Genomic DNA, 17,144 nt, shown 5'->3' with positions numbered 1-17,144 from the left:
AATCAATAGATAATCCGATGGTAATCAGTAAACAATCAAATTGATATATATATATATATATAACCAATCAGATAACAAGCAATAGACAATTAAATGACTTCTAGAAACTACTGAATAATTGAGGACAAATATAAAGCAATCAGATGTTAATTAGTAGACAATCAAATTACTTCCATAAACTACTAAATAATTGAAAAATATATATAAGCAATCAGGTAGCAATAGAAGTCTATCAACAAATTCAACATTATTCAACAACAATATTGGCTCACTTCATTTCAAACTCAACCCCAATTTGTTCAAAACAACAATTAACTCAATTAGACATCAATTCATTTCAATCAAATAATACAACGGTAAACAAAAACCCAAAATTATCAAAGAAAAATTGTTGAAACTAGAACAGAGAAAATAAAACTGGAGAAAAATGACCAATTCAATTCAATCCAGTCAACCATACTAGATTAAACGCAAATCTATACGATTGAAAGAACAATAACACACATCTCGATAAATTGGTAAAGAGAAATCCAAAACTTGCATCAAAACAAAAGAATTGCTGAGAATATGCATCAATTATCTAATATATGGACACAATACAACAATAAAAAGGTAACAAAATTTTCTTTAATACAAAAGTACATGCATGTTACGACATACACAAGAAAAACAAGAACAACTCTAGAAAAGCAACAGAGATCACGATTATTTTCTCTTTTCTAGTGTTGGGCGATTTATGATGGTAACCATTCTCAATAAAAAATTCATAGGTAATCGTTCAATGGATGGAATGTAGGGTAAAAAAACATACATACACCAAGGGTAGTGTGCACTTAGTTAATGAAGTCATTGAGTAGTAGCCATAAATTAGAAAAATGAAGAAATAGTTGCGATGAAAGATCGAGACAATGCAGGCAGAAAATAGAAAATCTATTTGGAGAAAAACATAAATCTTAACTTAATTTTCCTTTAGTTAAAATCACACCTCATTCTTTTTTACAACTTGAAGCAAGAACACCGACCCTAAGCAAGAAAATCAGGAGAAAGAAATCAGAGGAGAGTGAAGAAGAAATATGAGGAGAACGAAGAAGAAATCAAAGAAGAATCCGACGAAGAGGAATCGATTATAGCAAACCCAAATGCTTCGTGAAAGAAGAAGAAGTAGATCTAGTTGAAAGAAGATAGCTACAAAGTGATTTTCAGTTGTGGGGGTATTTTTGACCTTTTTCTATTAATCCATTAATGAAATTGGGCTGGGCTTATATATTTTGCCATTTTGGGAAAATCCAAATAATTGAGTCTATGGGCCTGATTTTAAGATTTTCTTCGGATATGGCTGCAACTAGCCCTTTAGTTTTTGAGTTTATCTTGGAGTAGCTTGATAATGCAATGATGTGAAACTTTTGGTTTTGTTTTGGGATTATCGCAAGGGTAGCGGAGAGCTTTTGGTTATTCACTCAAGGCTAGGAGTAGTTGGTTCGAAAAGAGATTTTGCTTTTAGAGAAGATAAATTGGTTGCTAGAGTTTCAATTTGAAATTTATTGACATGCGTCACAACTCATTAACGGCATGTTGATAATTTTATGTGGTTTTCATTAAAACATATTTAAGAATCTTTCTTAATAAGGGTAGCGACGTCTCGTTTGCATGGCTAGGGTACTTGAACTTTTGCAATTTTTGTAACTACTCGTTTTTATATATATATACATGGAAAAAAATTGTTTTGCCATTTTTACAACAAAAAAGTTATGTTGCTATTTTTCCAAATGAAAGGTTAAAATATGTTATTCCTCTTATCAACAATAAAGTATATGTCAAATATTCAATTTATCCTCTCTCGTATTGTAAAAAATATTTAATTTCCATATCTATTCCATCTTAGGTTAAAAAATTACCTTTCATTGCATTATTTTCATAAAATTTACAACATAATCCCTATACTTGTTAAATTTCGATAGTATTTTTCACAAAAGGGACTAGGTTGTTACAAATGATAAAGTACAAAAAATGAACTTAAGACATTCAGATCGCCCACTCCCACATACAGTTGATCTCGAAAGAAGAAGAAAAAACAATCGAATAGTAAAACCCGGATTCATTGATAATTGAAGTATCATAAGTAATTCGTACGTTGGTTTGTGTTAGAATTGTGCAATTCCATCTCAATTATTGAACTTATAAACTATTTATTTTACCCTATCAACTAAAAGATGGAATGATTTGAATTTAGTTTCTATTTGGTCTTCAAAGTTTTTAAAAGAATATATTTGGTCTCCAAAATTCAAATTTGATTTCTAATTGACTTGTTGTATTCTGTCAATACAGCCCATTGGCAAGACTTTTAGATAGCCTTCCAATTAAACACTAATGTTATAAAAGGTTACACGGATATGTTATAAAAGGTTATAAAAGGTTAAATTTAGTCAAATTGGATTTAACTTATTGGTATTAATATGACCTCCGTCCCTAAAGGTCGGAGGTTCAATCCTCCACTCTATAGTTGTTGTACTAATAAAATGATAAATTTAGAAAACAATAGAAATTAGATTAAATTAAGTAATAAGATTTAAACAATAATTTGATATATTCTATGGTTCATATAAACAACTTTTCCGACTATAGAACTACAAACTTGAAAGAGAAAAATAATAACACAAAACCAAAAGAAATTAAGTGTCATTGTCGCACTCAAACCTACCTAGATATTGCCTAAAGTGAACTTAAAACACAAAACCCCCTCCTTGAAACTACGCACATGTCTTAAAAGTAGTATCTATCTACCTTTCAAAGTAGGAAAGTTTAGCAAGACGACCGTTAAATGAGAAATTTCGGCTAATCACAAGTTGTCACATCATCTCAACGAAAGCCTGAGTTCGTTATGAAAATTATAAATTGGATCGGGCTGAGTAAAAGAACTAAAGGTCAAAGCTCTCTGAAGATCTAAAGTCCAAAGACTGAAGCTTTGAAGAATATAACCCTTCTCAAAGCCCAAAAATCAATCTTCCAAGTATATCAACAAATCCAAAGTCGATCCTTCAAGAAGATCATCAAGCTCAAATGTTGATCATCCAAGAAGATCAACAAGCTTAAAGATTCAAGTTTATTTTTTGAGAGAAAACATCAAATAATTATGTATTAGAGATTGTACTTACTAAATTGAAATTGATACGAATATAAAGTTCAAATTACACGAATTTAATTTATTTGAAAATATCGTGTGGACAATGAGTATAAGCTTATGACCCTAAGTTTTTAAAAAAGAGTAATTAAAAAAGTTTTTTAAAAAATAGCTAAACCTCACTTTGACTCTCACAACGATCTAGAAAAGGAACTTAAATATCTAACCAATCCACCTAAAGCTATGAACGTACCTTAAAAGGGGTGTCTAAATTCCTTCGAAACAGAAAATATCTCATGACTTCCATTCTTGTCTGAGTAGTTCAAATTTCTCAATTTGTCTCTTCAAAATTCGTGACCTACTCCAATTGATCCATTTCTACAAAATATGTACCCAAAAAAATTCCTATAAAATATCAAAAAATAAACTTGAAAAATACTTGTTTAAGCCTAAAAACTAGCCATTAATAGGTCCCAATGAAACTTTAAATCTTTGTATTTGTGATGTAATTAACCATTTTAAAAATATTATCCTAAAGTATGTTTCATCTTTAAATAAAAGTGTTTTTTTTTTTTTCAACTATGAGCCTTGAACTCAATAATAGACATATACTATTTTTCATAAGGTTAAAGGTTCAAATTTCCATACCCTATTTACCGTACTAAAAATAATCGAGAAAAGGAATAAAATTATGTTCTCTAATCTGTCAGGTTGTTTCAAGCTTACCTTTAAACTTTCAATTTCATCGCATTGTACCTCATATTTAGATAAGTACTTCGATCTTAATCTTAAACTTTAAAAATTGTTGCAATTTTAACCGTGTAAAAAGTATTCCAAAGTAATTTTTGTGCAAAACTATATTTACTGAAATGAATGAGTTTATGAAGATTTTTAATTTTTAATTTTTAAAACTAGTAATAGAATTAACCAAAGTTGAATGAAGGATAAAAATTGTGATTCTCGTTTAACTTTAGAATCTAAAATGATACAACCCAACCAATCTAGGGACAAAATTGATTTTTTTCCCAAATCTTAAGAAAAAGAAAAAAAATTGCTTTTACCTCTTATTTTCTAATTCAATTTATTGGAATCATATGATCGGGCCGGAAGGGAAACTGGGCCGGAGTCCAACTGTCTATGGTTTGGAGTGTGCCTTTCCCGCCATCGACCATTTCTCTCAACGAGCAAATCTAGGGCACATTCTTTCCGCTTCTCACCACTTCCATTGAAAGTAAGCGTCAATTCACTCACCTTCTTTGCATAAATTTCGGTTTTATGCATGCTCAATGTAGCTTCTAGTTCTTCAGTATTGATTTCCAGATGCATATAATGCCCTAACTTCCCCCTGTTTATTTTCATCGACCAGCAGATGGATTTTTCTATTTCGCTCGTAGTAATTTGTTTTATTTCTCGGATATTTCAGGTTTCTGGTGCGTTTAATTTTGCACAGGAGCTGAGAAAACGATTGCGTGATGGTAAATTCTTGAACGATTTCTTCAATTAGAATATTGATTGTTGCTGATTACGAAGTATAATGTGGTATTGGTATCGTTTGTTTTATCAGTCTGGAAGAAAAGAAACTGTTCTGGATTTGGCTAAGTTTGTAGACAAAGGCGTCCAAGTGAAGCTTACCGGCGGCAGACAAGGTTGTTCCTACTAATTATGCAAGTATTACTGGACAATTGTTTACGATTCGTTACTCTCCGACTAGTAAGCTTTTTATTCAAGTGTTCGTGTGTTGCGTTCGAGAGGATCAAGGCACATAATCAAATGTCGATGTTGATTTTTTTTTTTTTTTTCCTTTTTTCTATTGGCGCTTTGTTTATGTTTTTTAAATGCGTGAAAAGGCTTTGTGAACCTTATTTTCCATTGACAGTTACTGGAACGCTCAAAGGATATGATCAATTGCTAAACCTTGTGCTGGATGAAGCTATAGAGTTTCTAAGAGGTAACCAATTAACTGGATACTGGTAGAATAGATGAGGTTTGTGGAATTTTGTAGGCATGTAGACTGAAAGAGCTCGCTGAGAATTGATTAGTATCATTCTTAACGTTGTTCTTATTTGTCATCACCTTCTTTTATCTGAAGGCTATTTTAAATGTTGGGGATATAATTCGAGAGAGAGTGTGAGAATCATTTGATATCTGATGAAGAGACACAAATTAAGAACTTAATTTATAAGTAACATAAGCAGATGAATAGTTTTCTATTGTACTCAAAGAAAAAGAAAATATAGTTTTGTTATTAGAATAGATAAAGGTTTCTATTCTGCTGATTTAATGGATTAAGATGTGGCGGTGTAGTAAATAACCTTTCATATGAAACATTGTTTTTGTTTTGCATGTTTTCTTTAAGTATATTTTCAATGGATGTGTCTTTTCCCTCTTTCTTTCTATAGAAAAACAGATAGGCTATTGGTATGATGAACTATATGAATAATTTATTTATATATATATTTTGGAATCTTGGATATACTTTAAATTTATATTAGGCTGTTGCATAAATTAGCTTGCACGATTTGCATTATTATCTTGCAAACCTTTGGATAACATCATTTTGGATTTTGTTTGTATGCCCATATACTATTGCAAGATTTTGCTTGAATAAAAGTTACAAATATGTGCAAATCTATGTATAAATTTGTTTCATAATATACCTTTTTTTAAAAATAAAAAGTCTTTCATAATTTATGAAAATGATCATTTTTTTTTTCTTTCAATTGTTACTTGTAACTGGATGATTAATCAATTTATAGGGATAAATGGAATTCTGATTGAACATGCACATGTGTGCAATAAATATAATATTACGTTATCAGAAGGCATGAACAAAAGAGGAAGATAAGCAATCACATCTTCCAATAGGTCAATAAGGTTGCTATAAGGCACTTCAATTGACTATAATCAGAAAGAGCTATTACTGTTTTTTCCCCTAAAAAAGAAAAAAAGGGGGAAAAAAAAGAAAGGAAAAAAAAAAAAAAAAAGCAGTGGTAGACCTCTAGATTATTTATCATCAATGGGGACACATATCAAGGGAAGTTTCAAGAGCCTCCCATCTAGCATTTCCTACCAAAATTTACGACAACTACTTAGCTTATGTAAACTAACATTCCACAGATATGGCTAACTACCTCACCCACGTCTCTCACCCCCAAGTAACACACACCAACCAACATTATTCCCTCACATCTCCTCTCCCTTTACACACTGATACGCCGAGACTATTGAAGGCCTATCAGGAAAAGTGTACAAATTAGAGGCCAAATCTGGATTGCTCTCAGAACTTATCCAATCTCCAAACCTCGTCTTCCTAATCTTTTTGTGTCTCCTTCCAAAATTCCCACGACAAAGCTTTGATGGGTTTGAACCACAGCACCCTATTTGAACGTATGCTCACAAAGAATATTGGAACAAGGCCTGATGATATGTTATGGAATCACCATTGGGAGCTGGAGCCTAGAAAACTCCAGTAGCTCATACCTACAAGGACAGACCGAGCGGGAAGTCCCATTAATCCTCAAAATTTCCTGTTTTGTGACTTCACTTTAGACACCATTAACTTAGATTGGAAGGTCGTTTTGTAACCCTTCCTTGAGGAAGAGGATGCCTTATCCCCTTGTCCCTTAGGTTGTTTTGTTGAGGCTTTTGCTGCTTGACTAATATCTTCTATTTCTCATTTAAATAAAAAATAAAAAATAAAAACCCTCAAAATTTCCTTATAATGTTAGTATAAACTTCATTTACAAGCTGGTTAATGAGTTCATGGACTTTCATCGGGGTTTGCATCTACTTTCGCTGTCTCATTCACCAAGTATGAACTTACAAATTAGATTAGGAAACACAAGCATGGAAATCAAATATAGGCATGACTCTTGTGCAACATTTTTTATTTGCACCATAGTTCATAGTTAAAATATCATTTTGGTCCCTATACTTTAGGTTTCATTCCATTTTAATCCTTGTATTGTACTTTCAAATATTCCAATATAGTCCTTGTACTTGACTACTTTCAAAAAATTATAAATTTAGTCTCTACTATTAATTTGAAGTAAAATTTTTATCAAACTTGGTAAAATAGTGATATTAATTTTCATTTAAGAAAGAGATACAATGTGAATATGTTTCTAAAAGTTTTGGAAGGAAGGTCGGAAGATTAATAGAGACCATTCTTTTCTTATTGAAAAGGTTAACAATAAGCTATGATAGGGACTAATTTTAAGATTTATTGGAAGTACAAGAAATAAATTTAGCATTTGAATTACATGGTCTAAAATAGAATGAGACTTGGAATACATGGGGCCAAAAATGATATTTTAACTTAGTTCATATTGCACAGTAACAAAAAGGCTCTTTCCCAAGGGCAAGATTCTTTATTTTCCAAATGAGCTGCTTTAGCTTGGTGATTATGTATTTATATTGTTTTTATTTTTGTCCTATGCCCCATTTTCTTAATCCCAAGATTCTCTTTGATCGACTTAGTTAGTCATGTTTATCTCTTCTGCGGTAATAATGGCCTTTCAGTGCTGTTTATTAGGAACCTTACACCTGTTCCTGCTGTTTATTAGGAACCTTTTAGGATGAGTAATAAGTTAAAAGTTGTCCTTACACCTGTTCCTGCTGTGCTATGATAAAAGTTGTCCTTATACATGTTCCTTTGATGGCACCAGAGAAATTTTTTTATATATTGATTAGTTTTTTTTTCCCCTGCAGATCCTGATGACCCATTGAAGACAACTGATCAAACCAGGCCTCTTGGCCTAATTGTATGATTCTTACTATCTACGTATTTTCATCATCGTTTAAAATAAAGCAACTATGATTAAAGCCTTGGATACCATGAACAATTTTGTCAATTTTTCTGAAGAATATTATTGTTTAAGCTTTTGCAGCTTTGGACTTTATTTTGACAATTGCAATTATGAATTATCTGTGCGCTAAACAGATTAGATGGTCTTAGTTAACTTGAAATTCAGAGTTTTTGATTATTTTTATAGAAAAGAAGTAGCCATCATAAAATATTCTGACTGAAAACTTCTCCTTTAAGGACTGGACAAAGGCCTGCGTGTTCTGGCCGGATCATGTTCTATCATATGAATAATTTGTATATACTTGTGAACTGTGCAAGAGCAATCGTTCTTCTCTGCTATCCGCTTGCACCGTTTTAAACTGACTTGAAACCTTTCTATGCTACTGCTCATTCATTCAAAATTTCTTGCGTGCTTCACACATTCTCTTACTGTCTTTTATTATTGTTGTTGTTGTAATCTTAGGGGTTAGGGCATGGTTAACTATTTATTACTAAAATTGGTTGAAAATTTTAAATTATTCTATCACTAGGAAAAAGTGAAAGTTATTGGCTCTTCTAAAGCGTGCATGTGCAGAAGAAAATAAGTGTTCTTTAAGGCGTGCTTCTTTGTTCATATAGATTCTTTTCTTGAGCATTGGCTAGAGCCTGTGTGATTAATTTGCATACACTATTCACTACAGGTCTGCAGGGGGACTGCTGTAATGCTTGTGTCGCCAGTTGATGGTACAGACGAGATTGCTAACCCCTTCATCCAACCAGACGGTGCATAGACGTAACTTTGTGTTAAACTCTAATTTCCCTGTTCTGTATCTGAATATATCAAATTTCGCTATTTACTTTGTGATTCCTCTCTTTCGCTCTCCATCGAACCATTGAGTTTCAACCCTTCTGTCTAGATACATGGAACACTTATCCATGTGAAGTAAAATGGTGAAATTTTGTTTAACTTCGAGTCTATCTTACCGCTTTCTCGGAGTTTTACTGTTTTTGGGTTCCTTGCACTTTGGATGCCTTCCTAAGTCTAAAAGAGTACAGAACGCTTTGATGGGCATTGCCCAATCAGCTGTTGCCTGATACTGACAAACAACTGATGGTGTAGAAAGTGAGATGGGACCCTGCTCCTTTGGCCGACAAAGGATTTCTTTTGTTGATAGCCCAACTTGTTCTCTTTCGGCACATGTGAGACTGAGACTTTATGATGCCAAGCCGAGCCAACTATGAACTATGTGGACTCGGCTCCAACTTGTGCTGGTAAGCTTTTTTAGTCGCTTCAATTTTAGTTAGTTCTAATTCTAAACTTGTTTTTACTTTTTCTATTGCTTGCAAAAGAGGGAAACTTACAGGCAATTTGCAATTTTGGATGCAAACTTTTTGCACTGCACTGTTTTCCATGACCTTTTAGCTCACTGACTTCTAAGCATTAAAGTAGGTAGGTGCCACTGGATGAGTGTTGGAAAGATAACTATGTGACTGAACATATCATTTGCGTAAAGCAGTTTTCTCATTCCCCAAAACCCAAGTTTTCTTTTTGGTTTAAAATCTGGGAAAAAGAAACATTTGGTACCAAATTTTCAAAATTAATTAGTTTGGTCCTTGTATTAGTTATGATTTCAATTAATTATTTGGCATACTTTGTTAATCATGGGCATGTATTCAAACCACACTGGTTAAGATCGAGTGTTGGTTAAGCATATATATATATATATTTTTAATTAAAAAGCAATATGATGATGACCAAACTGGTTTACTTTCAAGGGACTAAATAGACATTATAAAATTTAAAGGGGTAAATATAATTATTATTCGTAAGCTATGGGATTAAAATGAGCTTTTAAGAAATTGAGACTAAAATGTTACCAACACAAGTTTAAGGATCAAAATAGCATCTTTCCTTTTTTTTTTAATTATTATTATTATTATTTTCATTTCACTTGCTTTCTGTGGAATCATTAGTAAGATGCGGTGCCTTGCATGAGAATGCCTTTTTATGACAGTAACAAACAGGAAAGTATGAGACTTCTTTGGGATTAGAATCTGTATCAAGATTGGGATTGATATGACTCTCTCTCTCTCATTGTTTTCATGGCTCCTCCAAGCCCTCGAAAGTAAATGGTTGCTTTCAAGGACTGCCAGGGGTAATGAAGAACCATAACTTTTTTTTTGTTTCCAACAGTAATGTTTTAAATGAGAGAGTTATCATTTTATTACATACCCATCATTTAATATTTGAATGTGCCCATTAAGATTGGATAAAATTCTATTCGTAGAGCAAATTTTTCACTAAAAATCATGGGATGTCTCTATGTCAAAAAAAAAGCTTAAGGCTTATTTGGTAGGTAATTTATATTCTATTTTATGTTTTCTGATTCATTGAGTTCAATAAATATGTATTTGGTAGGCAATCTGAATTATGTTCTCAAAAACTATTTTCAGATTTTAATTAATTAGAAAATATAAATGCAATAAACAAATATAGTACTTCATGTTATGTACTCAATTATTTTCGTTGAACTACAAATTTTTATTATATAATGTATTATATATTATACAAAAATTTTAACGTTCATAGTAATAAGTTATATCCAACCTTTGGAAAAAAGACTGTATATTTAATCGAATATTTATTGGGTAACGCTTAGACAGTGTGAAAATTTGTTTAAATTAGAATTTAATTTCTAAATTTGCTATCAAATACGTATCTGAAAATATGAAATATAATTTGTTTTCATTTAATCTTTTGTTTTCAAAAGTCTGTTTTTAGATTGTCTATCAAACACGTCCTTAAATATGGATAGAGGTTGAAGAAGGGGTAAGTATGATCCTTTGAAAATGACTGGCTTTTAATCTTTATATATACTTCAGATGGTATATTTTCCCTCTATGTGAGAGATTTGAGATTTTAGTCCTAAACTTCCGGACTGTTTTTCTTTTTCCAAAAATGGATTATAATAACTTAATTCTATGAAGATTTAGGGGGTGGGAAATTGAATTGGTTATTATAGTTTATGAGTTATAATAGTTAATGTTTGGGGTGTAGACTATCTTAGAAGATGAGTGACAAATAGTAAATAATGTAGCAAATAGAGTTTTGAAAACTATACTTTATTGTAGGTTATAAATAGTTGTACAAACTACTATATTTGGTACCCCAAACGACTCTTTAGAGTTCAGTGAGCTAAAACTAGAGATTTGAAAATAAATTATTTAATAGAAACTAGACAAGGTATCTAACAAAAAATAGAGTCAAATGTGTTTGGTGGTAGATTTACAAATTGAACTAAAACTGATTAAATTATATAAAATATCTACAAATTTGGAGTTTGTTTCAATTGTGTTCTTAGACATTGAAAAGTTTCATTTTTATATTTGAAATTCAAAACTCGTTTTAAAAATGCATTTGAACTGGAAAATGGTACTAAAAAGGTATCTTTTCTATTAAATTAAATGATGAAAATTGACGTGGTAATTTAGAGGTATTGATAAGCCTATGCGATATTTTTTATAACTATATTTAATAGTAAGTTCATCGTTATCATTTTTTTTCCATTTTAGAAGATATAACACCTATAACTTTCAATTTTATACATAAATTGTCATGTCACTTTTCATCTTGTTTTAACAAAAAAAAAAAAAAAAGGCTCACCAAAATTTTGAAGTTTAATGGTAATAATTAAACAAACTATAAAGTTTAGAAGTATTTTTTCATCATTTCAATTTGAACAATTTCTTAAATGTGGTTTGTAGTATATTTATTAACTATCAAAATAGTTGTAATTACCAATCGTTATTAGCTAACTTATTAACATATATTTTTGTTATAAAAGTTATTTTTTCACTATCATATCATGTACGATATAATATATTATTCATATTTTCTTTTAACAAAATAAAACGAGTTTATAATATGAAATAATATAATAAAAGTTTTTTTTAATGCAATTATGCCTTCTAAAATTTCAAAGTTCTAACTTCCATAAAACATAAAAATGCTGTTAGAATTTTCACTATTTTGATTGCATGATCCAAAAAGGTTTTAGAAACAATTCTATCCTACAAATATTTGCTAGTCTATCTAAATTTTCATTGACTTATCGACAGTTTCTTCATAGGTTCGACATCAACATGGAAGATGTTTTGATATTTCCATTATATATCGTAAAAAAAATCCATGAAACTAGAAAAATAAGCAATAAAATGTCACTAATGTAAATTTGATATAAATAATAAATATTTTAACTCATTTAAGAATTACAAAATATTTATTTATTAATTCAAATGATTTCGATAATTTTTTTTGTTTTTATGAATTTTCAAATATTCATCAACATAGATATTTTATCGATAATTTTATCAACATTAGAAAAAATTGACATCGTGATATTTTTAACAATTTCGACATTTTAAATCTTGAGTACGTGCTTATAATGTTTAAAATCCTATGATTATCTTGCCTGACTTTTGGAAGTGTGAATGTTGAGTAATACTCTGAATTAGCCTTTTTTATGTAGGCGTATATAAGTATATTCCCTTTTTATTTTATTTTTTTTAAGCACGTTTAGGGCATCATTTTGAATAGCATATTTCTAGATTACTTTTTTCACTCCATAACATCAAGGATTTAATTGTTTTACTAAAATTCCTTCAAATTTTTTTTTAAAATTATTATTATTATTATTATTTGATGTGATGTTACAAAATCCAATAATCTTGCAGCCAAAAGATGGAGAAGAAAAGTAAAAGGTAAAGTCGGCAGATTAGAAAGAAATTGATTCTGTTGGCTTTGTTGTCACAATCCACCCGTCTGTCCACCCTCAACAGATAATAATAATAAATAAATAAGGTCGTCAGTTTTTGCATTATATTTATTATCTATTAAGCATTAATTTGGTTACAAATAAAAAAAATGCTATTTTTATTTTTACGTATATTAATTTTCACATATAGAAAAAATGTCAAATTATTTATATATATATATATAAAAAAAAAACTAATAGATGTTGATAGATTTTTATCAACCTCTATTAATGATAGACTTGTATCAGTTGATGACAACAAAATTATGAACAAAATCATAATCTATTGATAGACCATTGATAGCAGTCTTCCACTGTTTATCACTCAGTGATAGAAAGTTATCATTGTCTATTACAGATGGACACTGATAAAGTGATAGACAATTATTAGTGTCTATCTGTGATAGATAATGATGGTATTTCATCACTCGGTCTATCACTTGGTCTTCTACCATTTATGAATATCATTCTGTTGGATGAAAAGTTATTTATTTTTTAAATAAGAAGGAATCAACCTTTGGTTGGAGAATCCTACATTAGATAATTTTAAAAAGGAAGTCTCCCTTTTGTACTCCAACCTTGGGCTATAGGTTTGGGCCCCAAGGGGTACCTATGTTTTGGAGTGAGTGAGGAGATAGACCAAGTGGGTTCGGTGGACGTCCCACACGCTCGTCGCTACCGTCGTCCGTCCGATTGGACGTACGGGTAGGCGTGGTGTGACGTGGTTTAGAAATTAAAAAAAAAAATATCAGTTGGCCACGTCTCGGTCTTCCGACCCACTTTCCACATGCACGTTCAGAGGCTAATCGCGCTTCTCTCTTGCGGTAGTTCAACTCTGAAGGCCTATAAAAGGCACGTCCTTCAGTAGTTTAGAACACAACAATTTTTTCCTTCCATTCCCATCACTCTTCTTTGCTTTTCTTTCCCCGCTTTTGGTTTCCAAGCATTCAGTCAGAAGGGTGTGTGTTCTAGTCGGTAACAGTGCATTTTCGAACGGATTTTCTTTTTTTGGCTATTTTATCTTAGGGACGACGTGGCAACATTCCTGACCTACTTGCACATTTTGGGAAGAGCCGCGAAACGTCTTAAAGAGAGCGAGCTCCGCGACTCAGCCTATAACGAGTTTTTGTTTTGCAGGTTCTGTTCTTTGCCCAACTGTCGTCTTCTGACCGTTTGTGGCTGTCCTATTCGTCATTTGAGAGTCTTCTCGTTTACAACAATTTTAAGATGCTTCTCTGCCATATCACTAGTGGCCCTCACTAGCAACAATGACATTATGACATCCAACCTCAACCGTCCATTCCGGTTCGAAGGAGTGAACTTCAAATGGTGGAAGCAAAAGACGTTGTTCTTTCTTATTGTCAAGAAAGTTGCCGACAAATGTACCAGAGATAAGCCGATCATCCCTTTAGAAGAACCAACTGAACAACAGATAAAAGAAGCTGCTAACTGGGAGGAGAAAGATTTTTTATGTAAGAACTTTATATTAAATAGTTTGACTGATGATTTTATGACTATTACCGCATAATGAAGATAGTGAAGGAGGTATGGGACGCCCTACAAAAGAAGTACAACACCGAAGAGGCTGGGTCGAACAAATATGTTGTTAGCTGTTATCTCAAGTTCCAGATGACGAATGACAAATCTGTGGAGGCCCAATCCCATGAACTGCAGAAGATAACCCATGAGATAATTACTGAAGGTATGCTTCTAAACGAACAATTTCAAGTTGGTGTTATTATTGATAAACTGCCCCCCCCCCCCTGTGGAAGGTTTTTAAGAACGGCATAAGTGATAACGGGCAGAAATGCATGTTATTACAGCACAAAAATGTAAAGCAATGTAGGAATGCGACGATAAAAATATGCTAAATCGTGTCCAAAAGCATTAAACGGAGAATATTGCGATTGCATGCGCCCATCGCATAAAAGCAACTAATTTACTTATTTTGTGCAGGAGAAATGCGTTGGCGCAAAGCAAATTGCGATCCAAGGAATTCGACGACCGCGCGCATTAAGAGACTGTGACCACAAAGCCATGCGATCGTATGCGCTCGTGAGAATTTGCTCGAGTAGGTGGCCGCATAAAGACGGCGCATCAAGGTGAAAGCATAATAAATCGTGATGGGACGGAAAGCTAATGACGGTCGAATCCGAATTTAGTTGACAAGCCGTTAATGACACACTGTAGCAAGTACATTCAACTTTTTGGAAACTATTAATTGGCGCATCAGACAGAGATTTAATGACCTCCCATCATTGCAATCATTAGAGAGAAAAACCTTTCACCTTGAAGTTCTATAAATACTGAAGACCACCATCGTTAAAGGAGTTTGAGAAATAGTTCTAGTTCGTTCAAGTGAGACATAGTTCGCCATATGCATAGAAGATAGAATATACAATTAGTTAGCTATTATTATGTAATTGTTCTTATACTTAGAAGGCGGAGGCGAGCGAAGAGAGACGATGCTGAGAGATCACTCCTGGGTAGCTCGAAAGACTATTGGGAGGCGCTGCAAACGAATAGAGGGCCGACACTTGTGAAAGTAAGAACATTCTTCTAAGTAGAGTAGAGTAAAAGACAGTGTAAAAGCCTCAGGAAGTAAGACATTGCTACCGGGCTTCTTATCTCTACTTTCCATTGTTGTTGTGTATTCTGACTTTATTCATAAAATGGAATTTGCATCTCCACATCTGTTCAATCTCTTCACATTTCGCATGAGTGGCTAAATTTTCGAATGGGTTGAGAAGCACTTAGCTAACATGACCTAAGATCTTCATTTTATGCGATCATCTTGTCTTATGTATGCGTCCTTCACTCTTTAGTGATACTTGAGAGAGTAGTCTAAAGAAAGAACCTAGACTTGAGAGAGTCAGGTTAGAATCTAGGCTTAAGAGAGTCTGATTAGAACCGCATAAGTAAGAGATAGAAACCTAGAGATAAGTTCTGTTTGCTATCATGCATCACATGCACCCTAGAAATAGGACATGATAGTATGTGGTCACCTTGTGTATGTGTGTAGCATTCATCATCGCATAAACAAGAATAGAGGCTTAGACATAAGTCCTATCAACACTATCGTATACATCACATGCGTCCTAGAAATAGGAACTATGACATTTGCATTGAGAGATGACATGTTGTTGTGTGTGTGTAGCATGATCGCATAACTTGAACGCAATCTTAGGAAGTGTTAGCTAAATCCCTTTTCAACCCGTTCCCCGCATACTCATTGTAACTTTCATTGTCATCAACTCATTACTCAATTTCGCCGCATAGGATTTATACTTAAAACAATACACCGACCAACTTATTTGTTTTTGTAATCGCAAAGGAATCAAAATTTACCATTGCATATTGTCTCAGTAGTGCCTGTGTTCGACCCTGGGCTTACCAGACAACCTAGTAGGATTTATACTTGGGTTTTACTAGGAAAACTTGCATGTGCAACGCATAATTCACCACCAAATTTCATACCATTATGTCATCACTTTCACTACGCATCAATAAGACCAAGGATTTTTCCTTGGAGAGTCTTATCACCCGGCTAAGGATTGAAGAGGAAGCCCGAAAGTAGGACCAGAGGGAGGAGGTGAACGTCCTACCTGGAGACCTGTCTCTGTTGCGATAAAACTTGACCAAAAATCAAAGGGGACAAAGAGGAAAGGTCAGAACCGTGGCTCCAGCAACCAGAACCAATAGATAGAAAACCCCTTCAAAAGAAATGGTACAGTTCCTTTGCTTTAATTATAATAAACCTGGACACATGGCTAGGTATTGTAGAAATAGGCATCGTCCTGCTGGACAGGTGAACCTGACAGAACAACCATTAGTTGTCATGACCACATAAGTAAATGTGATCGGTGATTTGTGAAGGGTGGTGGATAGACACTGGCGCTACGCGCCATGTTTTTCATGACCTTAGTCTCTTTAAAACTCATACTGAAAATAAGGATAAGAATATTTTGTTGGGGATCACCACTCCACGAAAGTTGTTGGGACCGGTGAGGTGGAACTGAAGTTTACCACCAGAAAGACCCTTACGTTGAAGGACATCCTGCACACTCCGGAGATAAGAAAGAATTTGGTCTCAGGCTATCACCTTAATAAAGCCGGGTTTACTCAAATCATAGAGGCAGACTTATATACCCTTACCAAAAATAATGTATTCGTAGGAAAAGGGTATGCAACTGAAGGAATGTTCAAATGAAATTTAGACCTTAATAAAATGAAATCTTCTGTGTATATGTTGTATTCTATAAATATTTGGCATGCTAGACTCTCTAAAGTGAATAAGAATCTAATTAGTAACATGATTAGGCTGAAATGATACCTAAGTTATCCACGAATGAATTTGATAAATGCGAGTATTGTAGTCAGGCCAAAATTACTAAAACTCTGCATAAATCTGTACTTAGGATTTCTG

General features: G+C 32.9%; 1 protein-coding gene across 2 annotated transcripts; it reads left to right on the top strand.

Moving 5' to 3' along the window:
* The first annotated feature begins 4,219 nt into the window (after positions 1 to 4,219).
* On the top strand, positions 4,220 to 8,871 carry EMB2816 (Small nuclear ribonucleoprotein family protein). Of its 2 annotated transcripts, none has more exons than XM_039047660.2 (6): positions 4,220 to 4,349; positions 4,542 to 4,593; positions 4,683 to 4,764; positions 4,995 to 5,066; positions 7,829 to 7,881; positions 8,606 to 8,871. In XM_039047660.2, the coding sequence occupies exons 2-6, from the start codon at positions 4,591 to 4,593 to the stop codon at positions 8,693 to 8,695; spliced, it is 300 nt and encodes a 99-aa protein (XP_038903588.1). In that variant the 5' UTR covers positions 4,220 to 4,349; positions 4,542 to 4,590; the 3' UTR covers positions 8,696 to 8,871. The 2 variants fall into 2 exon arrangements, with proteins under 2 accessions (XP_038903588.1, XP_038903589.1); XM_039047661.2 differs by having other exon boundaries at positions 4,342 to 4,406.
* The last annotated feature ends 8,273 nt before the right edge of the window (positions 8,872 to 17,144 follow it).

This window comes from Benincasa hispida, chromosome 11 (assembly GCF_027475165.1).
Source record: "Benincasa hispida cultivar pf3 chromosome 11, pf3_genome.v1.1, whole genome shotgun sequence".
Taxonomy (NCBI): domain Eukaryota; kingdom Viridiplantae; phylum Streptophyta; class Magnoliopsida; order Cucurbitales; family Cucurbitaceae; genus Benincasa; species Benincasa hispida.
Note: the sequence above shows the minus strand (reverse complement) of the source record. Positions and strands in the feature narration are given on the sequence as shown.